Source organism: Prionailurus bengalensis, chromosome C1, assembly GCF_016509475.1.
Source record: "Prionailurus bengalensis isolate Pbe53 chromosome C1, Fcat_Pben_1.1_paternal_pri, whole genome shotgun sequence".
Lineage (NCBI taxonomy): Eukaryota > Metazoa > Chordata > Mammalia > Carnivora > Felidae > Prionailurus > Prionailurus bengalensis.
Window position 1 is genome coordinate 211,292,728 of NC_057345.1, and position 26,586 is coordinate 211,319,313.

General features: G+C 41.9%; 1 protein-coding gene across 2 annotated transcripts in view; it reads left to right on the forward strand.

Annotated features, from left to right (window-relative positions):
- The window catches only part of LOC122481854 (collagen alpha-3(IV) chain-like), a 140,161-nt gene that overhangs the window by 57,134 nt on the left and 56,441 nt on the right, over positions 1-26,586 (forward strand). The window contains exons 2-14 of one of the 2 annotated variants that reach the window (XM_043578013.1): positions 9,684-9,740; positions 12,103-12,192; positions 14,946-14,990; positions 15,538-15,582; positions 18,330-18,392; positions 19,068-19,121; positions 19,919-19,945; positions 20,704-20,778; positions 22,913-22,975; positions 23,104-23,139; positions 23,952-23,993; positions 24,218-24,295; positions 25,994-26,059. In XM_043578013.1, coding sequence (XP_043433948.1) covers positions 9,684-9,740; positions 12,103-12,192; positions 14,946-14,990; positions 15,538-15,582; positions 18,330-18,392; positions 19,068-19,121; positions 19,919-19,945; positions 20,704-20,778; positions 22,913-22,975; positions 23,104-23,139; positions 23,952-23,993; positions 24,218-24,295; positions 25,994-26,059 — 741 coding nt within the window. The remainder of the gene's footprint in view (positions 1-9,683; positions 9,741-12,102; positions 12,193-14,945; positions 14,991-15,537; positions 15,583-18,329; positions 18,393-19,067; positions 19,122-19,918; positions 19,946-20,703; positions 20,779-22,912; positions 22,976-23,103; positions 23,140-23,951; positions 23,994-24,217; positions 24,296-25,993; positions 26,060-26,586) is intronic. The other variant, XM_043578015.1, reaches the window with a different exon arrangement.

Consider the following 26,586-nt stretch of genomic DNA (forward strand, 5'->3'; position numbering starts at 1 on the left):
CAGGCACGGCTACCGAAGGTAGTTGTCATGCTTACATAGCAAATTATGAATAAGACAATCTGATGTTGGTCTCCATTAATTTTTTTTTCCTGCTCTGTGAAGTCCAAATATAAGGAACTTCTGGATTAGATGATCTTCTGGATTCTTCCAACCCCCAAATTGCATTACTTATGCTCTCCTGCCCTACAACCAACCCTTGGACCAAAGTGTGATGGCAGGAAGGGGAAGCAAAGAAGGGAGGGAAGGGGGAAGAGACTCCCGTCTGCTGTTCTCAGGTGCCAGACGCTGTCTCTCAATGGAGCTCAGAACTCATCTCTTCTTCCGTTTCTATTTTTTTACTAAAAAAAATGTTTATTTATTTTTGAGAGAGAGAGACACACACAGCATGAATGGGGAGGGGCAGAGAGAGAGGGAGACACAGAATCCAAAGCAGGCTCCAGGCTCTGAGCCATCAGCACAGAGCCCTACGTGGGGCTCGAACTCATGAACCACGAGATCATGACAAAAGCTGAAGTTGAATTCTTAACCGACTGAGCCACCCAGGGGTCCCTTCTTCCATTTCATTCTTAATTTTTTACTCTAACTTTTATATGGTCACAGAAAAAAATGTAGTTAAGATAAATTACACCAGGGTTTAACAAGCTTTCTCTGTAAAGGGTCAGTTAGCAACTATTTTAGGCTTTGTGGGCTAAGAGGCAACATTAAGGATACTATACAAGGGTATAGTATACAAGGATACAAGGGAGAAAACACATACAAGAATGTTTATTTTTTTATTAAAAAAATTTTTTTTAATGTTTATGTATTTTTGAGAGACAGAGAGACAGAGTGCAAGTGGGGGAGGGGCAGAGAGAGAAGGAGACACAGAATCCGAAGCGGGCTCCAGGCTCTGAGCTGTCAGCACAGAGCCCGATATGGGGCTCGAACTCATGAACTGCGAGATCATGACCTGAGCCGAAGTCAGACGCTCAACCGACTGAGCCACCCAGGGGCCCCAAACACATACAAGAGTTTTTATTAACAAAATATAAAACTTTGTTTATAGATACTGAAATTTGAAATTCATATAATTTTCACGTTACAAAAGATTATTTTTCTTTTTATTTTTTTTAACTATTTGAAAATTAAAAAAAAAGAAAATATAAAAACCATTCTTAGCTCAGAAGCAGTATAGAAACAGATGGCTGGCTGGATTTGGCCTGTGGAGTGCAGTGTGCCAATTCCTGATTTATACTGCAAATGTCATGAACTACCATGTTATGTTTGTCATTGGGATTTTACATCCCATCGTTGGGGGCACAGCGGCAGGGTGAGGGGAAGAGCTACATCTGAGTCCCTCCGCCAACGCGTCAGTGGCCTGAAAAGCCAGCTGATCATTAAATATAGCATAATGGTTGAGAATATGGCCCTGGGTCAGACCTGGATGCAGATCCCCCCAGCTCCATTCGTAACTACCTGTCGCTTCTGACAGCCCAGTTTTCTTTGCTACAAGGGGGGTGGGGGGGCTAATACTAGGACCCACCTCACAGAATTGTTCCCAGATGTAAATGAGGTCATGCACGAGGCAGAGAGCCTGAGCAGTGCCATCTGCTCAAAACACTGCTCAAAACACGTTAACTGCTGAAATCATTATAGGACCGATCAAAGTTCATTTCCTCTCCAGCATCCTTATCATGGGACCCTTCAGAGTCCATCAATCTCCCGTCAATGGCGAAGGCCTCTTGGTCCTACTGGATTCGACACCTTTTAGGGCAAGCAAAAAGAAAAATACCTGGAGTTAAGGACGAGAGGGGGGAACCCACTCACTGCCTTACACGAGGTGGACGCAACTTTCTTACTGGACTCGTTCCCCAGTGTACCAGAGACCTCTGACTGCCACTTTCTTTGTCAGAGCCAGCAATCTGCCTGCCCGCTGCCGTCCAGAAAATCAGAAACGGGTGGCTGATTTAGATGTCTAGACTAGCGATGTGTCTCCGGACAGGGGTTGAAAGATAGCAAGTGGCAGCTCCAGTGAGATTTCTGTGACACCCAAGTGTGGTGGCAGCGGCTCCTGGGTGGGGAAGAAGGGGCCACCGAGAGAGCGGGGCACGGGCGTCTTTCTCCTTCACTGGAGGGCACTCTGCCAAGGCTCATGGTCCGTTGCTTGAGGCAGACGCGGGACGGAGGGGCCCTGCAAAGCCCAGCTCATGGAGCCTGTCTGGCCCAGTCAGCCACACTTGGTCAGCTCTTTTCACGCACAAAAACGTTCGCCTCAGGCCATTGGCTGGGCAAAGGATCAATAATCATAATGCAGAATCAACAGACCTGCTCAGTAGAGTGTTAACCAGCTTTGACCGTTGCCAACTTCCCCTTACACTAAACCGGGCTGGGCTGGGCGCGGGGGAGGCGAGGCTGGGGGCGGGGGTTGGGGGGCAGGCAGGGAAGGCCACTTGTGTTCCACGGGAATGCACGTACGATGGGCATACGGGGTTTTAAGGGTAGAGAGAGGCAACACCCAAGATTATTTGGAAATTATCTCCCGGCCTGTTAATGACTAATACAAATGCATGTGCATAGTTACCGTCTTTATTTGGTTTAAGAGTAAAAGGGGTTCATAAATGTCTGCCGCCTGCCAGCGCTGGGGAGATAGAAGGAATTGTGACACATCGTTTCTACTTGCAGTCTGGAAAACAGAGTAAGCCCTCAACGCATGGGCATTTAAGTAGCCGTATGAAATTAATAGTAATTGCCCACACTGTTGATAGCCCAAGTAAGAGCTGTAGGGGAGGAACAAGTTCTCCTTGACCCTCTTTTATTTTTTTAATTTTTTTTAAATGTTTATTTTTGAGTGAGACAGAGACAGAGTGCGAGCAGAAGAGGGGCAGAGAGAGACAGACACAGAATCCGAAGCAGGCTCCGGGCTCCGAGCTGTCGGCACAGAGTCCGACGTGGGGCTCGAACTCACAAGCGGTGAGATCATGGCTTGAGCCAAAGTCGGACGCCTAACCAACTGAGCCCCTCAGGCACCCCTGTCCTTGACCCTCTTAGGGCCCCTGGCTGGGTCTAAAAACTAAACTGGCAAAGACAGGTTAACAGGAGAAAATCACACACATTTCATTAAAATTTTACATGTGCATGGGAGCCCTCACAAGGGAGTGAAGAACCAAAGAAGTGAACAGAGCAGGAAGCTTTTATACCTTTTAGACAAAGAAGTAATAAATTTGTGAAGAATTAACAAGACAAAGGGGTTTTGGGGAGAGATAGTAAATGGTGCAGGAGTAACTAGGAGGATAAGGTTTATTTTCAGGTTCCTCTGATGCTGCCTCTGGACCGGTAAGAATTCATCTCCAGTCAAACGAGAGTTTATTTCTTGCCTTTGCACAGAAAAGGGGGAGCCTTCTCTGCACTCACTGCTTTTGAATTGCTTACAATTCAAAGTAATTTTTTATGTCATAGAGGCATATTTGGGCTGACACATTCTGGTTTCCTTCACAGCCTTCAGTAAGCATGCCACATACTCATCCAAGTGCTTTACCGATATTCACCCATTTGACCCCATTTTACAGATGTGGAAACTGAGGCACTAGAGATCACCTAAAACTATACGAGTGACTTGGCAGAGCTGGGATGTAGACTCAGGAAGCGTGTCCTCGAACCAGTGCCCTTAATCCTTCTGCCACAATGCCAGGAAGCGAAGGCAATGTGCGGGCGATCCATGGGTGATCCAAGGGCAGGACAGGAGCTGAGACAAAAAGAAGAGTGTGAGAGCAGCTGAGATCAGCCTTCCAGGAAGTGCCTGCTGCCTTTGTATAATACACTTGACTTGGCACCTGTCATGTAGAAGCATCAAGTGTCATTGGGGTTTCCAACCAATATTTTACTAAACAAGTAAAATAAATTATATCTGCGCTCATGGACAAATGATGTCAACTAATATATTCGGTATACTCTGAGAGTACTAGTAACAAATACTACTTAATTCATTTGCAGCTTAACAACAGTTGGCTTTTCAATCTCTCTTACTCTTGCTGTTGGAATCGGGACCGATTCTTTGGCATTGGGCAAACAACTTCGGGAGGAAATGTCAGACAAGATGGCGGCTAGACGGGATGATGGTAGGAAGGATCAGACAATAGCGTGTGTGTCCTTTGGCCTAGAGTATTGCAGCAAGAAAGGAGAAGGAGAAAGAGGGGGGTCCCCCTTTGACTGAGTCTTTTACTGAATACAGGGCATTCTGCAAGCTCCGTATTGACAGCATCTCAAATTGTCCTCACAAAAACACTGCAGGATAGATGTTAATGTCTTCCATCTTCAAAGAGGTAACTTGGAAGGATTAAGTAATTTGTCCAAAGCTCCAGTTCATAGCTGGCAAATCGAGGAACAGATCCTATGTAGATCTGGCCTAAGAACTGTGATTTCTGGACTTCTAAACCTTTTAAGATTCTCTACTATCGAAGTTTATTTTGCCTTTTAAGTGAGGTTGTAAAAAGTGCATGTGACCTTTATATGAATTATTCTCACAAGTTTAACTATTTAATAGGCAAAAGCGCTGAGCCGTCATGTAATCTTGGATCACTTCCTGATGTGTTAATGGTTAGCAAGGTGAGAAAACCCATAAAATACTTATTAAGAGCTTTCCACTCATGAGAAATGATTTCTTACTTGATTAAGGTATATGGAAACTAAGAGGTACTTGACTATTGGAAGAGGAAAAATTATAAAGATGTTACTTAAGAAATATCCATCAGTTATGCTTTCTTAATGGTTAGTAGCATTTGGCCACTCTTGCTTTTAAGTGATACAGCATTTGAATAGAAAGTAATGGGTCATATTCTATTCTACCATGGAACAACATTCCATGGTGTTTCAAAGGTGAGTCCAAAAAAGTGGATCAAACTCAATGAAAATGAAAATATAGCCCCTCTATCTTTTAGCTAAATAATCTATTTGAATTATTCAAATACATTTGCAAATTTAAAAATTAATTGAGGAAAAACAGTTTAATTAAGAGAAATGACTCTCTTGGGGCTCCTGGGTGGCTCAGTCAGTTTAAGCATCTGACTTCGGCTCAGGTCATGATCTCACGGTTTGAGAGTTCGAGCCCTGCATTGGGCTCTGTGCTGACAGCTCGGAGCCTGGAGTCTGCTTCAGATTCCCTCTCTCTCTCTTTCTCTCTCTCTCTCTGTTCCTCCCCCATTTATGCTCTGTCTGTCTCTGTCTCTCTGTCTCTCTCTTTCTCAAAAATAAATAAACATTAAAAAAAAAAAGATTCTGAAAAAGAGAAATGACTCTCTTGAGTCTGGGGTTACTGTCATTGTCCTCCAGAAAGCGAAGTGCCTAATTTCCATGGCCCTGTCCAGGGCTCTCCACTGTATCACACGGGCAGTACTTGCTTCTAAAGCAGCAGTTGAACAGCTGCCAGAGAGTGGCCCTGACTACAATTTTGAGCTTATTTAATCAGGTGGAGCATCCACATGTCAGCAAAATTGTCACATTCTCTGAAGTCCTAGTCAGTCCAATTTTGCAGATATATAGGCAGGCCATGCCTTGCCACTTTAACTGCAAATTAAAGCTGGAACAGTTTGGGAACATCTCTGCTAACCCAGGCATAGAAATAGCCCTGGACCTGGCTCTGGAGTCTTGGCAACAGTAATGACCACCTGCATGTGGGTGACATGATGGATGAATAGAGAGTATAGTAGATCCTCTCTCAATGACTCTGCTTTTGAGTGACTCCTGGACTGACCAGAACTCTCCATGTCTGCTCCATAACAGACCAGTCGATGCCCACTGGCACTGCCCACCTGAGACCCATCCCTTAGGCTTCTCCCTCACACTAGCATATGCTTATATGGTATTCCATATGCTTATTCCATTGGTGGAGTTTTATGATTGCCAAGAGTTAGTGGTTTCTGCCAGTTGTACATATTATTATAACAAAGGAATTTCATGAAATATTAAATGCCAAATTGGTTAAATACAAATGTATAACACTTGGATTGCTGTGACAACTAGGTTGAAAGGTTTAATCAAATGATAGAAAAACTGCTATCCAATTAAGTGTGGCTGAGAAAACATTTAAGAAGTTAGAGAAGAACCTCGTTTGATATCTAGAAGAACTCTACTCAGATTGCTCCATAAGCATCTTTCAGCAATTGGTCTGTTTCAAAGAAAGCAAAAGTTGACATTGTCAGTGGTGCATTATGGGTGTGACTTAGCAAGAATGACATCACAGAATTCCAACAGCAGACCCATTCCCAAGGAAAAGACCTGGACCCTCTTTCATAGACTGAAGAATTGGTGTAGACGTATATGTTGTAAGTTATAAAATGTCTAACATGTTCATGGACCTGTTTGTTCATTTGTTTCTGCTTTCTCGCTTTAACGAACTTTTTCAGTTAACCAGATGTTTTTGAACCATCAAACAGGGCTTTTACCCTAATGTAAAGACAATGAAACCAAATGCAAACAAAAGCTAAATATGTTGCCCCCAATGTTTCAAGATCCAAACTGAAGGATAATCATGTAAAAACTCAGGAACTGTGGTTTTGATGATCAGAAAAGGGGAGCAGAGTCACTATGGGTGATGATAAGAAGCCAGACCCCAGGCAAGAGGGAACTCAAAGGAACAGTATGGTCAGACACAGAGAGCTCCACACCCAAGCCCTGAATAATACCACCCGTGTGAGTCCTAAGGATTCTTCCTTAGAACTGTGACAGTCACTGGTTGGGATACGACTTCATGTATTGGTTATAGGTAAAAGTATTGATCGAGACCAAATCTATGGTATGAAATGAAAGATTTGCTACAATTAAACAGCTTCCCATTTTCTAATGGTCATCAAGAATCGTGTATAAGGTCTAACTTTAAAACTAGTAGCCTGAAGTTACTGCATTAGTCTTGATTTTGTAGGTTCAGGAATGATGTTTCAACTGGATAAGAACATACTCTTGTTTGGGGGAGTTGCACGCAGAAACATTAGTGGCAAAGTATCATGGTGTCTGTAGTCTACTTTTGAATGGTTTGGCAAAAAGAGCGTGTGTGCATGTGAGTGTGTGAGGGAGAGAGAGAGAGAGAGAGAGAGAGAGAGAGATGGTAACAGTTGCCACACCTAGATGAGAAGATACATAAGGGTTCATTGCACTATTTTTTGATTCTTCCCAGGGTTTTAAATTTTTAAAAAATATTTTTAAGTGCAAGCAACTGACAACTAATTAGCCTTTGTTAATTTTAACATGTAGTAAAATAGCCAAACCTTCTATTTCATTTTTTGCCACTTCAACCATAGTTTTGCCTAATTCATGCGCAGAGAAAATGTCTTAGTCATGGCAGCCTGACAATAGTCATATGATTCAAATACCTTGAAATTCCAGGTCCAGATAGGATACAAACAAATTACCAGTTTTCCATCAACCCATTGACCCATTCAATTAGTCCACAAGCGTTTATCCAGGATTTATTAAACACCACGGCTACTAGCGTGAAGAAGACTCTAATTCCTTCCCTTTTAGGGCCTAGGAGCATTAGGGGAAATATACATTAAGCATATAACTACAAGTGGTCCATGGGAGCAAACAAGAAGGAGGACCTGATTGCATTTGAGGGAGTTCGGCAAACACTTCTTTGTTCAAACTGACATTGACAGATTTCCGGTAATGTATGGCAAATATGGCTTTTACTTTGAGAAATAAAATTAATTTGGCCTATCTCATGGCTTCCATGCACCTTCTCAGAGGTTAGAGGATTACCTGTGGTTCAGAGATTCTCAGAACGTGCTGTGTTGTGTCTGGGAGGCGGAAGAATCAGAGATGCTCAATGTCCATTGGAAAACAGTGGCCTGCCATCACCATTTGAAATAGAGCATTAGGTCCTTGGGAGGGTTGAGCTTTCTTGCCCAATGCCTGGTGCTCTCCCTGGATGTGGGACTCAGAGTCCTTATTGAGGCCCTGCTGCCCCCTCCAGAGGCTGTGTGGGAGCTGCTTGCGTGACCCTCCACTCTTGGGACCAACTGTCAGCAGGTATTTAAAACAGAAACAAAAGCCAGAAGGACTCTTGTCTTCAGGAAGCTTTTGCTTTCACCCAAGTGGCAAAAGCATCCCTGAAGTAAGGGACACAAAATCCTGACTACTTGCTTGAAATGACAGGAAGAAAGACATGGCAAACAAAAAAACAGATGTGCAAATTCGTGTCTCACGTGATCTAGTGTTCAGAAACAGAGAATGAGCTCTATCTTGCAGACTCAGATTTTAGATGCTAATTTAGAGCTGTGGTATCAGAATCGAGAGTTTATTAAAACAGAATAGTGAGACGCACCCCCAGGGTTTCTGATTCAGTGGGTCTGGGGTGGGGCCAATAATTTGCATTTCTGACAAGTTCACAGGTGATGCGGATGCTGCTGGTCTGGAGATCCACACTTTGGAACTATTGCTTTCATGGAGTGTGCTTAAGTATGTGACTGAAATGAGCCTAAAAGCTTAAAAATCTAGAAAGACAAGATTGAACAATTAAGTCAGGGTATGACTTGACCCCAAACATCTGGGAAGAAAGTCAGAAAAATGCAACCTTCTAAAAAATACCAAATATCCAACCCTTGGGGAGAATATAGATTTTCCTTTTCAATCAGTCACTCTCCATTCATATAAATTGTGAGGTATATAAATGTGGCATCTGAAAATTACTATACGCTTCCTTTCCTTGAAGGGCAACATAGCCTACTGCCCTAGTCTCAGGAAATATATTTAACTGAGGATGTTTTCACTTGTGTATCTTATTTTAATTGCATAAATAGGATCTTCCACTTTGGAAATATCTGAGGCGATCTCTCTTTTATTTTTCCTACCAACCAGCCAGCACATGCCCTAGACTTGCCCTGCCTTTTGCTGTCGATTAATATCCTTTTCCTGTGGAAAGCAAACTAGTTCTCAGTTAATATTAACCCGAAGGAAAAAAAAAACTTAAAAAGATAAATATATAAACATAGAACATGTATCAAAACACATTGCAAATCCAGTAGTCTAAACTACTTTTTTGTCCCTCTGCTGGCAGAGAAATTTTTAAAAATTGACCTTTATTAGAGTTGGCAGGTGCATAGGTTTTAAACTGTGTCCCAATGACCGCTTAGACAGGATAAGTGGTCCCAAGCTCCCAGCTAAATTTTTGGTTTTGTTTTAAAGTAAGAACATTTTGATACCGACATTAGTGAGTTAGATTGTTCCCCTTAAAGACACATGGTGGATACTGATCAACTTTTCTCAGTGTTGAACATCATTTCAGGAAAAGAAACCGTTCGAGTCACCTATGGAAGATATGACCAGTTCATATACGCATATGCATATATGTACATTATGTTAAACCTAAGAAATTTGCCAACATTAGACCACTTTCTGCTTACAATTATGTCAATTTCATGTGGTTCAATGATACATTATCCTGAAAAAAAGGATAGATGACTTTTGTATTTTGCATAGCTTAAAATTCCTACATTTGATAAAAATGATGTACACTCACCCGAGAGTTCTCCTACATGCAACATCTCACTTTTCGACTCTATTTCTGTTGATAATGTTGCCCCAGTATCACATGGCTCCTAACGAATAGTGTTTAATGCTCAAAGAACAGAAAAATATGTTTGCTTTTGCCCTGTCAGTCAGGATTTATTAAGTTGTTGTTAAACAAAACTCTTTCTTTTTTCCCTTTTTCCTAGGGCTGTGTCTGTAAAGACAAAGGCCAGTGCTTCTGTGATGGGATCAAAGGAGAGAAGGTAAAAACAAAATCTTAAATATTGCTTTTTTTCCTCTGCAGAGCTCATCCAAGAATTCACTCTTCTTTGCCTAATAGCAGAAAGACCCACAATGTGTTATTCCATTCCCCAAATCAAATTTTAAAGAAATCATATATAAACATTAACCGAAAGAAAGAAAGAAAGAAAGAAAGAAAGAAAGAAAGAAAGAAAGAAAAGAAAAGAGGAAAGGAAAGGAAAGGAAAAAGGAAAGGAAAAAGGAAAGGAAAAAGGAAAAAGAAAAAAGGAAAAAAAGAAAAGAAAGCCTTCTAGAAAGTTTTAGACAACTGGTGTGAATACCGTCAGTTAAACTCTAACTCTTTTGGTCTGTTAGCAAAAAAGAAAGATTTATAAGAATGCGTCTATATGTATAACCCTATTTACAATGTTGATAAACACGAAAGAACAACTGGAAACAGCTCCGTTCACTCACTTTGACCCAGACATTGACATCCGCAGACTTCGAGTCCTGCAGCACTGGTGCAGGCGCGCCCCCTAGTGAACGAATCCTGCAGCAGCACTCTGGTTGAGGCCAAAATTCAGCACGAGGAAGTACAGGTGCCCCCCGCTTTCTGAAAGCTCGCCTGGCGCCAATTCGTTTTTTAGGAAAGACCGACCTTGACCTTTGTTTCTGCTAAGCAAGAGATCTCCAAAGAGGATTTTTGCTTCTGTGAAAAAAAATTACCATACTAATGTAAGTTTTTCACAAAAGTGAAATGGTGTAATTCGAACTTTTAGAAAGCGGAGATACTCTTTGCTTGGTACCATTTCAGTTTGAGAAAAGTTTCGTAGGAACTCTGTGCTTTCGGATAGCGGGGGGGAAACCTGTAGCTCCATTGCAGACTTCAAGAAAAAAAAGAATGCCATGAAATCTCATTAATTCGCTCCATTAACTTGCAATTTGTGATAATTAAGACAGAGGCAGAACTAAAGTTTTTTCTTTGTTTACAAAACCCTTTCCTCCGGGATGCTAATGAATTGCTTAACAATAGTGAAGGGTGACTAAAAATATTTTAGAACATGCTTCTAGCTCTTTAGATAAAATGATTTACATATAATTTATATACTAACTATAATAATTATTACATTTATTTCCAGTTATTCTATATTGATGTGTAGTTTGAGTTAGGTTTTTCCCTGCAGCTATGAATGTATATACTCAGATCCGTGTTGGGGAGCTGGGATTTATTCTTGCATTCAAGAATTTATTGAGTCCCTGCTATGTGTAAGCTGCTACTCTAGAATGTGTGTGGGTAACTGGGTTTGGGGAGGGGTGTGGCAAATTCTTTTGTTTCTTTTTACGGGATGTGGCTGTGTACACACAACAATATGCAATAGCCAACTTGATCTCTCTTTTTTTTTTTAATTTAATTTGCCAGTGGTGTAATTAAATTGACTGAATCAGCCAGCGACCTTTACTATTAGAGTGAAATCCCAGGATCCACGTCGGGAAAATTATTTGTTGGTAGAACCACGTGATGCACTGGGCCTAAATTATTTTCGCTAGTTACTAAGGGCTTTGTCATAATAGCATCTAACTCTTTCTAAAAAAACTATTCCGCTCACCCTTTTGGTTATGCCACTCTTGATATCTCCTGCATCTCCTACACAAATAGATTGGATTACTAATTCCTGTGTAATCAAGAAAGGACTAAAACTGATAGCCTGCACGTTGTTCTTTTCAAGCTACCACAGCAATTATGCACACTCCCCAAACACATTCTTGAGCCTTAGCCTCACTCTCTCGCCATCTCCCAGCAAACACACCGCGCTAATCTCAGCTTTCTATTTGGGCTTCCCACCCCCAGTTCCCGACTTCCTTTCTCTTAATCTCTGCTCTGTGTAGCCCCACCTTTTGGGGAAAAGTAGTTCCTACCAGACCAAAGGCAATCGCTTGCAAGACTGCAGACAAATGCTAACAGCTGGTAGCCTTCCACTTACTGTTACGCTGACTGCTGAGTGCGAATTGTATTGAGCCAAGGAAAAAATACGTGCCAAATGTTATCATTAAGTTGTAAAGAAAAGAAAGCAACGGTTGTAGGTGTGTTTGTTGCTGGGCGGTGCTATTCTGTGTGTTTCTTTTTTTTTTTTTAATTTTTTTTTCAATGTTTATTTATTTTTGGGACAGAGAGAGACAGAGCATGAACGGGGGAGGGGCAGAGAGAGAGGGAGACACAGAATCGGAAACAGGCTCCAGGCTCTGAGCCATCAGCCCAGAGCCCGACGCGGGGCTCGAACTCACGGACCGCGAGATCGTGACCTGGCTGAAGTCGGACGCTTAACCGACTGCGCCACCCAGGCGCCCCTATTCTGTGTGTTTCTTATCTTGTTCTGGTTTTAACAGGGGGAGAAAGGCTTTCCTGGACCCGCTGGTTCTCCTGGCCAGAAGGGGTTCCCAGGTCCCGAAGGCTTGCCTGGACCGCAGGGACCCAAGGTATGTCCGTTTATAAGCTCTCTTGGCCATCCCTTTCTTTTTGGTGTTAGCTTTTCTCTTTCAGTCCTTAAGCATGCAGATGTTCCCCATACAAATATGAAATTTCCCCTAGATCTTTCAAGTCCTGTAAGCAAAGGATTGCCATCCCTCCCCCTGTCTTTCCTTTCTCTGTCAGGATTTAAAAAAACAAACTAACCCCACTTACTATTCACTCTCCAGCCGGCAATAATTTGCCTCTGGTCCTCCTGCCCTGAAAACATTCCTGCAGAAATCACCCATGACTTTTGTGTCCTTATCTGACCCGCACCCTTCTGCTTTGTTTCACACCCTGCGGATCGCTCTCTTCTTGAAACACTTGTCTTTCCTTGTTTCTGGAATTCTCCTTCCTCGGATACTCTTCTTTTTGCCACACCCTTCTCTTTTTTCATGGGTCCCTCTTTCTCAACTCATCACACATTTTTATCCTAAAGTCTGTGATACAACAAAGGGCTTTGTTTAAATAAATACCCTAGAGGATTTGCTAAATAACTACATAACCACTAGATTTGCTGATGGCTCTTTCCTGCTGTGGACATTAGCTAAACTTAAGCCTGGGCTCTCCTGCACTCACGTGGTTGTTCCCCTGACTGCTGGCCTCCAGCAAGCTATGCACTAACTAATAAGCTCTGAAAGATAATTGTCACTGATCCCTGCAGAGTCTTTTTAAATTTCCCAAATGTGTGGTATACTTAAGTGGTAATCACAGGCAACATTTACTGCGACTCTATTCCATGTGAAGCATTGGGACGTTTACTCTGGACTGTATCTCGTTTACTCTTCACATCGGTCCCAGAAATCCTGACTATGGTGACTCATATTCTCATCTCCATTCTAGGGATGAGGAAACTGACACTCGGAGCCCATAATTAACTCATCCTGGACTCCACAGTGAAAGGTGGCAAGATCAGAGTTCAAATCTGGTTTTATATGATGCCAGAATCAAATTCCTGTAACCAAAGAAACTAAACCCACATCTGTATGTTCGAAGAAACATGCAAAATTTTGTGGTTTTTCCGTGAATTCTTCCACTTCATGTCTCTCCAATTCATTTATGTGCTTTTTCTCCATTTCTCTTTCTTCTGACCCTAATTTTGAAAAAAGTCATCCAGATGCTGGACATTTAGTGTCTGAATTCAGACCCATTCGGTCTCGACCATCCCTCTGCCTTCCTCCAGGGTGTGGCCTAGGATATTCATCCATTTCACTAATAAAATGAATTTGCTTCAATTCTGGACTTGGATCAACCCCAAGCCAATTCTTTCCTTTTTGTTTTGTTCTCTGCACCCACTCTGCTTGTTACCTTGGCGTTTCTTTAGAGAAGCCTGCAATCAGTTAAAATAATAATTGTAGGGGCTCCTGGGTGACTCCGTTGGTTAAGCATCCGACTTTGGTTCAGGTCACCATCTCACGGTTCTTGAGATCAAACCCTGCATCTGGCTCCGTGCTGACGGCCTGCTTCAGATCCTCTGTCTCTGTCTCTCTCTGTCTCTCTGTCTCTCTCTCTCTCTCTCTCTGCCCCTCCCCCTCCTCCACTCTCTCAAAAATAAATAAAACATATAAAAAAGAAAAGAAAAGAAAAGAAAAGAAAAGAAAAGAAAAGAAAAGAATATCTGTGTATCATGTTGTCATGGAGTTCGTATAGGACGACAGTGTGCTTTATCAATGTAGCCACACAAAAGATAATTTGATCCAAGGCAGACAAATTAGAGCCTATTAAACCTGACCAAATGGAGTTTTCAGGTTAAAAAATTTCCACTCTTAATTTTAAGTATTTTATGCATGAAGAGCATTTCTAATGGGGACATAAAACCTAGTCACTCTTGAGTCTTCTGCATCATAACACAGAGCATCCAGCAGGGGAGGGGAACATAGACAAGCAAAATTCCACCTCCTCGGTGAAGGCCCACTTTAGCCTTGACCATCCAATCTCAGAAGGCTCTGTAACAACCCCTTTCTCAAGATAAAAAATAAAAAAATACCAAAACGTACTGAAACTCCCAGGAATGATAAAAACGGCTTTTGGACAATGGAACTTTCCCACCAAGTGGCGTGGTTCAGACAGTCTCCATTTAAGGTAATTCCCTAAGAAACAAGGCCTCTAAACTGTATTTATTAGATGCCCGAAGCTAGTTTATCTCTGGTTCAGGCAGTTCTTGCTTTGCTATTTATTTATGTGTGCGTGCCAGGCACATTTTGCTAATAAAGTGTTTTTCATGCACAGAAATATTGGCTGCCGTTCTCATCCCCCATTGTAACTGTATCATTATCCTTATCAGACCTCAGCAGCTGTCTGGCTAACGTGGGGCTTTTATAGCAGCTCTTCACAGGCGTCAGTGTGAACACGAATCATTTTCTAACCTTGTGAAAATGTAGATTCTGAGTCAACCCGTCTGAGAGGTGGGGGAGACCTGAGAGCCTGCTTTGCTAACAAGCTTCCAGGTGATGCTAATGCTACGGGCCCCCCTGACCCCCCCCCCCCCACATGGAGTAGCAGGGGTTTGTCTGAATTTTTGTTTCTCCTTTCCGGTAAATATTTTAGCTCCAATTAAACAAACAAGCAATTTACTGGGTTGACACTGAAATAATCGCAAGAGCAAAACAGGCTGGTGTATGAATAAAACGGCGACTTTTAATTTATGGGTTTCTTAGTGCCACATGATTTCCAGTGTTTGCCTTTTGGGTTTGTTTTTGGTTTTTTTTTATGTTGGATCTAGGGCTCACCAGGACTTCCAGGACTCACCGGTCCCAAAGGTGGAAGGGTTAGTAGTCCAACCGGTCCGTCTTCTTCTTTATAAAAAAATAAGAACTCTGCACTGTAAAAGTTATACAGATGTCACAGGTAAAAGTGACAGGTAAAAGTGATCTGGAGTGGCAGAAAACAGTGGTCACTATGTTGGGGGTGGGTACTGATGGACTGGGAAAGGTGTGAGAGAACCGGCTAGAGGGGGTAGGGATGTTCACTGTCTGGATGGGGTGGCGGCAATAACAATATGTACGTGCAGACATCTGTAAACGTTCCTCAAGCTGTTTGCAGAAGCTTAGGGCACTCTACTGTATGCAAGTTATGCCTTAAAAATCTATCCAAAAAGGCAAAAAAAGATCTTAATCATCTCTTTTAACAAGTTTTATAAATGTAAGATTTAGAAAAGTTTGTCAAAACTTGTTTGTTTGTTTTTCAAATAGATTTTAGCCATTCCTGATTACAGTTGCAGGATGGGGTTATTAGAATGCAAATAAGTTTCTGTTTTCAGGTTGAACGTTTTAAAAGTGTTTTTCTTGCCACCTTCCCCTTTTCTATGGCTTTAGGGAATAACTGGATTGCCAGGATTCTCAGGTCCTCCTGGACTTCCAGTAAGTAATGGGGAAAATATGTAAAGTTAAAAAATAAAAAGAAAGCTCATTTTAATAAAGAGGTTAAAGCAATAGTGCATGGAAATGGGTACTGAGACATATGCTACATGATGAAATGTCACAGTAGAATCACATAATATATTAGAGTGTGAATTTGTAGGACATACAAGCCAAACTGTATTTCCTGAAATCCAAGCAGAATAGAATGGTACAAAGTGGAACAAGACAGGATGGGGCTTGACAGTATGAGATGGTATAGCGTGGAGTGAGTTGGGATGGTATGGGATGGGTTAGAATGGAATGGGATGGGATGCAGTGGAATAGGATGGGATGGGATAGAATGGAATGAGATGGGATGGGATGGGACAGAATGGGATGGGATAGGGTAGAATGGGATGGGATGGGATGAGATAGAATGGGATGGGATGGGAAGGAATGAGACAGAATGGGATAGAATGGGATGGGATGGGATGGAATGAGATGAGATAGAATGGAATGGGATGGGATAGGATGGGATGGGATGGGATGGGACGGGATGGGATGGGATGAGATAGAATGGGATGGGATGGGAAGGAATGAGACAGAATGGGATGGGATGGGATAGGATGGAATGAGATGAGATAGAATGGAATGGGATGGGATAGGATGGGATGGGATGGGATGGGACGGGATGGGATGGGATGAGATAGAATGGGATGGGATGAGATAGAATGGGATGGGATGGGAAGGAATGAGACAGAATGGGGTGGGATGGGATGGGATGGAATGAGATGAGATAGAATGGAATGGGATGGGATAGGATGGGATGGGATGGGATGGGACGGGATGGGATGGGATGAGATAGAATGGGATGGGATGGGAAGGAATGAGACAGAATGGGATGGGATGGGATAGGATGGAATGAGATGAGATAGAATGGAATGGGATGGGATAGGATGGGATGGGATGGGATGGGACGGGATGGGATGGGATGAGATAGAATGGGATGGGATGAGATAGAATGGGATGGGATGGGAAGGAATGAGACAGAATGGGGTGGGATGGGATGGGATGGAATGAGATGAGATAGAATGGAATGGGTTAGGATGGGATGGGATGGGATGGGAAGGAATGAGACAGAATGGGATAGAATGGGATGGGATGGGATGGAATGAGATGAGATAGAATGGGATGGGATGAGATAGGATGGGATGGGATGGGATGGAATGAGATAGAATGGGATGGGATGGGATGGGATGGAATGGAATGGGATGGGATGGGATGAGATAGAATGGGATGGGATGAGATAGAATGGGATGGGATGGGAAGGAATGAGACAGAATGGGGTGGGATGGGATGGGATGGAATGAGATGAGATAGAATGGAATGGGTTAGGATGGGATGGGATGGGATGGGAAGGAATGAGACAGAATGGGATAGAATGGGATGGGATGGGATGGAATGAGATGAGATAGAATGGGATGGGATGGGATGGGATGGGATGGGATGGGATGGGATGGAATGAGATAGAATGGGATGGGATGGGATGGGATGGAATGGAATGGGATGGGATGGGATGGGATGAGATAGAATGGGATGGGATGAGATAGAATGGGATGGGATGGGAAGGAATGAGACAGAATGGGATAGAATGGGATGGGATGGGATGGAATGAGATGAGATAGAATGGGATGGGATGGGATGGGACGGGATGGGATGGGATGGGATGGGATGAGATAGAATGGGATGGGATGGGAAGGAATGAGACAGAATGGATAGAATGGGATGGGATGGGATAGGATGGGATGGGATGGGATGGGATGGGATGGGATGGGATGGGATGAGATAGAATGGGATGGGATGGGAAGGAATGAGACAGAATGGGGTGGGATGGGATGGGATGGAATGAGATGAGATAGAATGGAATGGGTTAGGATGGGATGGGATGGGATGGGAAGGAATGAGACAGAATGGGATAGAATGGTATGGGATGGGATGGAATGAGATGAGATAGAATGGGATGGGATGGGATAGGATGGGATGGGATGGGATGGGATGGGATGGGATGAGATGGATGGGATGAGATAGAATGGGATGAGATAGAATGAGATGGGATGGGATGGGATGGAATGAGATGAGATAGAATGGGATGGGATGGGATGGGATAGAATGGACTAGAATAGATGAGATAGGATAGGATAGGATAGGATAGGATAGGATAGGATAGGATAGATGGAATAAAATGGAATGGAGTGTAGTGTGGAATAGAGTGGAATACAACAGGATAGGATAAGATAGGATAGGATAGATCAGAATAGAATAGAATAGAATAGAATAGAATAGAATAGATCAGAATAGAGTAGAATAGAATAGATGGAATAAGATAGATTATCTCTGTTGAATAGTGTAGAATAGTAAAATAATAGTTACTTCATGCACATATCCCTCTTCTTTTTCCTTTCTTTTCTTCCAGCTTAAAACAGCACGTTAAGGGACTTCATTTTGTATAGAAAGGTCTCTTGTTATATCTAAAATATCTGTATCTCACTTGGTAATTTTTGGTTTTGTTAGCCCATTTTATTTGCTATGATTTTTATTTAAGTGATCTAAAATAACTGTATATACTACTTAACTATTAATAGCCATTTGTATTTAAATAACTCTCTAAATTAGCCCATCTTTTTCCTCACCCTGGGTTCCTCACTCTTGTCGCTTGTTCCCGGGGTCTGGTGCTCATGTCTCCTTTCTGAGACTTCCTGTGTTTCCAGGGCACCCCGGGCCATCCTGGACCATATGGACCTGCTGGTGTACCAGGGTGCAATGGTTCTAAGGTATGTGCTCCTCACACAGGAGCTGGTCGGGAAACATTCTGCCAAATGAGTCAATCGAGGTGAAGGAGGAATGGGACGGCACAGGCTTTCCTTGAAAGATCCTTTTAGCCAAAACCAATAGTGTGCATACAGAAACTTAACGGTTTTCTTTCCTCCTCTCGTTTGATTTCGGATTGTCTTTTGGGGGCGTTCTCTCATGTTCTCCCACAGAAGGATGGGGGGACCTCACCTGGTTACTTTCGCCTGAGGTGGTGAGTGTATGCAAATCAGAAACCAAAAGCGTGGAATGCAAAATTGGTCTTTGGCAAGGAACGACTGAACTTTGCAGTGTTCACTCATCCTCTTTGTTTCCTGACCGCACTCTCCTTTTCCCAGAATGGTGGCCATGAAAGAACTAATTAGTAAAGTTTCAAGGAAACGGCAATTAAAAAGTTCTTGGCACAATTAGACTTTTGCCATTTATGCACAATTTGAGAAACAGTAGATTCTAATCCTGTTTTCAATTAAGATAATGGTTTTCTGGCCTTCAGCCTCATGACCCAGCAGCCATAAGGAATTTGGGTTACTTTGTCTAGATTTACCACTGCAGGGTTGGAAGACAGAAACAGGGAAAAGATCTCAATAGGCTGTTCTAGAACAACTAAGAAAGAATGACAAGCTTTGTATGTCTTCCAGGGTGAGCAAGGGTTTCCAGGCCTTCCGGGGATACCAGGCTACCCGGGGATCCCGGTAGGTGTCCATTTCTAACTCTGTATAAAGTGTAAACACAAGCCATTTACTCCAGAATGGCCGTATGCTGAAATCCGCCAAGACTGTGGGAAAGTCTAGAGCAGCTGAGAGGAGACATTCAACTAATGGGTGGCGAATGAATGAATAAATGCGTTGAGTTCAGGTTTGCACTTTGAGGCTTCATTTTGCATTTGAGACATCTAAGCGGAGATGACTGATAGGCAGCTAGATCTGCTCAGAGAGGCCCTGGATGGTGGTGACTCAAGGAGCAAGAATAAGGAGAAAAGAGCCTTGGACATGACTTAGAAAGCTCTAGCAAGGGATGTCCGGGTCAAGGAGGATAAGCCCGTAAAGAGGAGGGGCCCCTGGTGGTAGAAGGAAAACCAGAAGGAGTAGATGATGGGAGCCTAGGAAAGATGTATTTCCGTAGAGGGGAGTGGCAGACAGCTGCCCAATGCTGCCGAGAAGTCCACGAAGATCTGACAACTTGTCATTGACTTTAACAACATCACCAACATTGCAGGACTTAGCAAAGAATACTTTGAGCATGGATGGGGCATGAGGCAGGTGTGGGACTGAGGAGTGAATGGGATCTGAACAGAATGGGAAGGTTGCAGATGACATGACGAAGAGATACGGGCAGTACTGGCAGGGGGAGATTAAGGGGAGGTTTTGTTTCTTTAAATGAAAGAAAGTTGAACATATTTAAAAGCCAGTGGGAAGTATACAGCGAGAGAGGGGTTGAATAGCAGTGAGGACAAAGCAGTGATTCTGTGTATTTGGTTTCCTTTTCTTAGGGTGCTGTTGGCTTGAAAGGAGAAAAGGTAAGTCATGTGTGGCATATTAGTATTGAAAATCTCTGAGGCGTCTGCATGGCTCAGTGAGTTAAATGTCCAACTTGACTTCCGTTCAGGTCTTGATCTCAAGACGGTTTGTGAGTTGGAGCCCCGCATGGGCTCTGCGCTGACAGCGTGGAGGCTGCTTGAGATTCTCCCTCTTTCTCTGCCCCTCCCCTGCTCTTGCTTTCTCTGTCTCTCAAAATAAACAGATAAAAAAAAGAAGAAGAAGAAAGAAAGGAAATCTCTAATGGTACATCTGAAAGGAGTTCCATTAAATGATGAGATATAAATGATTCCAAATCAAGTTTCATAATTAATTCAGAAACCAGTTAATAATTGGACCATGATATTTGTTCCTATCGGACAACTTCTTTTAGCTCTTTCTGTAAATATCTCTTAAGAAATACAAGTTTTGGAAAATCCTTGAAGGAAATAGAGTCTAGGAGGAAAGAACTGACGTCAGGCTCAGGGTCCCGACTTCCAGATCAGGAGCTGCCACTAATTCTGGAATCTTGAGAAATGCTCTGTCATTCTTATGTCTTTCTTGCTTGCCCAGGAAATTGTCTATCTTAGGATATATGAAAATCTTAGATCTCTTCCAAACTGAGTAATCTTAAACCTCTTCTCTACGTGTATGCCCTGAAAAGCACTTTTATCCTTGAAGCAGAAGTTTGAATAAGCAATTTAAAGGAGCTTTGCAAATATAACATTGGTTACAGTTGATGAAGTTCTTTATTTTCAAGGGAGCTCCTGCTGCAGAAGGTATAGAACTTGATGGAAGAGGTGACCCCGGGTTGCCAGGAGCCCCAGGATTACAGGTATAGCACTTCAGGGATGGTCTTCTCATTCTCATTTCTCTGGTTCTGGCTCTCTTTCTCTGTCTCTGTCTGTCCATCTCTCCCTCTTTCTCCCTTCTCTGTGTCTCTGCATCTCTGTCTTTGTCTCTGCCCCTCCTCTCTCTCTCTTCCCCTAGATCTTTTCCTCCCCCTCTTAGGAACATTTTTATTGTTTGTTTTCCATTTTCTTTTTTGTTTTATTTTCTTTTTTCATGGAGATACTATTGACATATGACATATTCGGTGTAGAGGGTAGTGATCAGAGATTTGTACATATTGTGAAATGATCCCCACAATAAGTCTAGTTAACATCCATCACCACCGTGACAAATATTTTTTTTTCTTATGATGAGAACTTTACTCTCTTAGCAGCTTTCAAATCTGGAATATGACGTTATTGACTATAGTCACTATGCTGTACCTTACATCCCCAAGACTCATTTATTTATAACTGGACATTTGTACGTTTCACCTATGCTCCACCCCCACCTCTGACAACTGCAAGAACATTTGCAGTAGGCATTCACATGTCTTCTGTTTACATATCGGCTTCATTTCACTCTAGAATATTCACTTTATGAGAAACTCCATGAAACTAACATAAAGGGATGATTTTGTTCATAAGTCTTTTAATCTCTTCTTAAATCTCAATTACCCAGGCTTTTCTACACCTAAGAAGGAATGTTCAAGGAATAGTTATGTTCCACTTACTCTGTATTTGTTGAAATCAAGCATAGGTTTGTATCATACATTGAATATCATTTAAAACTATAATGTTAAGTAATAGCCCTATTATAAAATTTGCAGGAGTAAGTGGGTTTTCTTTAAATGTGCCTTTTTCCTGTAGAGTGGTTTACTTTCTGATCCATATGTATGTAGATCTGAGTGTGATCCCAGATGCATAGAAAGAGACACAGCCATTTGGGGACTGTGTATGCTTTACTTTGTGATCCAAAAGGATTTTTTGGTAGACCTCAAGCACAGGTACTAACTTCCAAGTTAAAACCAGAAATATTTTAACTTAGTTCAGAAGTATATGTGGAAATTTCTGGAAATTTGTCTAAGTGAGTCCAAGAGTTTGAGTTTAGGTTGTTGAGCTCCTGGATGGTGACCCCTGCCAACCAATGGTGAGCCACAAAATGGCAGAATGACATGCTTAGGAGGCTTTACCGACCTTTGAGGAAAGATACAGAACATGATGCCTCTTGATTTTTCTTGTTTAAGAAACATTTAAGGGGCTTGATGCTGAAGGAAAGGGATCCAGTAAGAAGAGATCACAGCCATCTGGGACGTTGATGTGTCCTTTAAGTGTGCATTGAGTGTCGGCTAGGTACTACAGGGTGCTACTGATGAAGATCTAACAGTGGGACATTCATGTATACAAGAAACATGAATTACATGCCAGCTATATGCCAGGAGCTATTCTAGGCTGTAGAGATACCACAGTGCACAAATCAGCACCCCCCCCCCCCAAAAAAAAATTCTTGCCATCATGGAGCTTACATTCTAGTAGGGGAAAATAGAAAAAAAAAAGTAAATTAATAAGTGTTGGTTAGATAGTAAAAAATGCCAAGGAGGGAAAGACTGCAGGGCCAGGGGATAAAGGAGTGTCCAGGTTGGAAGGAGGGTTGTGGCTTTACATTGGGCAGGCTGGGAAAGGATGACATTTGAGTGAAAATAAGAAAAGGGAAAGGAAGTCGGTCCTCTAGATGTCTGGGGGAAGAGGATTCTAGACAGAAGGAGAGCAGGTGGAAAGCCCTATGGGAGGAGTATGCCTGGCTGAGAGACAGGCAGACAGAGAGACACACAGACAAAAGCAAAATTTCAAAGATTTAAAAACCCTTCTAAAGTAAAGCAATGGCTCTGGTCATGCTCCTGGAAATGTTACCATCCAGGTATCCCTGGCAACCTGTCCTACATGGCAACGCACTTTTAGGCACCTTTTTTTTTCCTTTCCCCACCCCCCCCCCTTTTTTTTGTAATTAACTGCAGCCATAAACGAGAGCCATCATGCTCCTCAACTTTCATTAAAATATGTTAATAGATTTAATTAATGGACATCGTTCTTAGGTGAGAAGTAAACTTAAACTTACCCTCGTCTTCTCTTAATTTACAGGGCTTACCAGGCCTTCCAGGTTTTCCTGGACCCGTTGGTCCACCTGGCCCTCCAGGGCTCTTTGTGAGTATGAAGCCATCACAGCTATAGACACTGTAAACTAATAAATTCATTATAGCTAAAAGCTTTACACAGAGTTTTCGGCTTGGTACACATTTCCTGCTGTAATTTTCACTTCTGGATTTTTCTAGGGCTTTCCAGGAACCATGGGACCTCCGGGACCTAAGGTAGATTATAGTTCGTGTGTCACAACAGCCAGAACCCCTAAGCAAGCTAAAAGCCAAACCTGGCCTGATTGGACATGTGGTCACTGCCCAGACCCTCTCTGGAAGCCACAGGATTATTCCCTGGAATAATCCATGGAAAGGAATGGGGCAGACAGCTCTGCACCCCTCACTCACTTCTCCCTGCACTTAGTAACTTGATCCCTGATAATTCAGTTATAAGGAGCTCCGTATCAGGAAAGGGCAAGTCCGTAGGTTTCCCGTTTCTGATAATCCTACTGATCACCCACTACTTTATCCTATAAACTTTTGCAGCGGACTGTTCCCCAAACCAACCTGATCTTAAGCCAGTACATGAAGGGCCCTGCATGTCTTTCTCTTCTCTCATGTCACTAAATTACTACTGAAGACTGAATTGCATTCTTAGCCTCTCTAGGAATTTCAGGATCCCGAAGTTCAGCTACCCTTGCTGCTTCTTTTTAAGATGAGAAAACTAGGGCATCAGTAAGTTAGGTAACCAGCTAGTGGCTCAGCCAGATAAATGTCCTCTGAGCTGGTTTCCTTTCCCCATGCCACATCATGCCTTCATTTGCCCTATTAAGTATATCCCGTAAGCTTTCTGCATTCCACGATCTCTACTTTTGAAAGAAACATAGTGCCTCTCTCCTCCAAGAAATAGCTAAAATAATTTTTATAATACTAACATTATAATTAAAATGTAAATGGTCAGTTACAAACATTGGCACTTCAGTGGGTTTAGACCATTCATAGTCATTTTTTTTTAAAAAATAATTTTGTTTTGTCTTTTCTTACAGGGTCACATGGGCGATAATGTGATAGGACAAAAAGGAGAGCGGGTAATTCAAATACTGGGGTTTATTTGTGGGCAAGACATTGTAAGTCTCAGAGCAACCAACCTATACATCTCAGTCACTGAGTGACCCTGAAATAAACGTGTGTGTTTGCTCTATCATTGGCTCTATCTTCTCACCGAAGAACCAACAGGGAAGGAGCATCTGTCTTTCAAAAAAGCAAAGGTGATGTTGTTCAGCTTTGCATTCCTGAGTGTATTTGTGTTTAGGGTGTGAAAGGATTGACAGGACCCCCTGGACCACCAGGAACGGTTATTGTGACGCTAACCGGCCCAGATAACAGAACGGTAACTCTTCCACTTTATTACTAGGGTTGTGTCTTCTCACTTCTGGGGGGAGGTCCTTGCGATCTTTCTTACCTCTTTTATAAGTTCCGTCTAAGCCCAGTTTCAGCCCTGCCTGAACCTCTGGATTTTATTTTATCCCCATCTTTTACTGGAGAACCAGAAAACAATGAGACAGGGATGTGAGGCAAGATCAGAGGCAAGCAGCTTCCAAGATTCTAGAAGGTGGAGCCTGGATCTAACTTTGCTCACCTCTTATCCCCATCCCTTCTCACTGTTCCCAACTCAGATGGGGATTCAGTGAGTATGTTTGAATAAATGGTAACAAAATGGTTATATGGCTCTGATCCAACTGGATAGTAATGACCTAAAGATATGGGTGGACTGGTATTGTAACCAACTGAGACATTTTTATCTGCCATTATAACCCCAGGGGCCATTTGGCCCTAATTTCTCTCCCAGGACACTGTGACCCTGTTTTTTGACATTAACATTTGCATTTTGTTCCTACCATGGGGTAGCTGGAAAGACCAGGATATAGAACTGAATAGAACGCTCAGAAAAAGTGAATCACAATATAATACCCCAAACCTAGACACTAGGTTGATCCTGGAATGCCTGGGATGGGGGGAGGGAAGTGAGGGGTTAACTAACAATTTTCTTGTGGAAGAAATAAACACAAATCATCCTTCTTTTTAAGACTTATGATTATTTTCAATAATAGCTTGATTGAAATATAATTCACATATCATAATTCACACATCCATTTTAAAGAATAAAATTCATGGGTTTTAGTTATAATTAATTTTAACAACATTATTGAAATATAATTTACATACCATGAAATTTGCTCTCTAATGTACAATTCAGTGGCTTTCAGTGCATTCATGTGGTTTACAAGTATTACCACCTGCAATTTTAGAACACTTTCATCACCTCAAAAATAAACTAAAAATAAAATAATTTTTAGTGATAGAAATTATCAAAACAAAACTGAAAAGAGTTAAAGCAAAACATGGCAAAATTTGGTATAATCAAAATAATAACTCTCATTGAAGATTGGAGAAAAATTTACCTGAGGAAAATAACCACTTTTAAGAGGTAATTGACAAAAATAAAATTAATAAAGTCTAGAATTCTATTGGCTAGAAATTGACAGGAAAAAAAATCTTATTTTGACAAAATCTAGATCTGGAAGATTTGATCAAGGGGGAAAAAATGAAGTTTGAAAAAAAACAAAAAAACTGATGCCCCAAGAGATGATTCACAAGAGGGAAAATACAATCAATAAAATGCAATTAGGGGGCAAACAAACCTGATTAATGGAAATCAAATTCTCATCATAACATATACTCAGAAAATGATCCCAATGAAAGTAATTTCTGTATATTAAAATGAAAATAAGATACATTAAAAATGATTTGAATGTGCTTGTTGAAAACTGATGCAGGAATTAAATTGGTTGAACACAGTTTGATCCAAAAGATAACTTTCTTTAAAAAAAAGAAAACAAAAAGTCTGTGTTTAGTTTCAATGGGTTCACAAGTATAACATTTGAAATGTGAAAAACAATAATGTGTCGTGTTAACAAGAGATACATAAGTACTTTGTAAATCCAGTACGTTGAGCAGACAGAGAAATCTGTAAAAGCAGTAAAATCTTATTTGATCTGTGTGTAATGACCTGAAATTGTTTTTGTAGCAGGACCTCAAGGGAGAGAAAGGGGACAAGGGAGACATGGGCAAATCCGGACCTCCTGGACCCTCAGTAGGTCATTTACACTCATGCTGTTCCCTTGAAACATAAAGTAGAGCCTTAGTGCCTATTTTGATATACGATCTACTTTTACATCTTAATATTTGCTAAAGCATGATAGTATTTTACTGCAGAGGTCATGAGTATACTAGAATTATTTTATACCTACTTCTAGCTGAAATCCCTACGCTGTGGTGTATGTGCCCAATGTCACCCATCTTACAATTCATCTTCAACATCTGTTTTTTTTTTTATTATTATTATATGATTTATTGTCAAGTTAGCTAACATACAGTGTGCTCTTTGCTTCAGGGGTAGATTCCCATGATACATCACTTACATACAACACCCAGTGCTCATCCCAACTAGTGCCCTCCTCAATGCCCACCACCCATTTTCCCCACCCCCTGCCCTCCCACCCACATCAACCCTCAGTTGGGTCTCTGTATTTAAGAGTCTCTTATGGTTTGCCTCTCTCTCTGTTTGTAACTATTTTTTTTCCCTTCCCTTCCCCCGTGGTCTCCTGTTAAGTTTCTCAA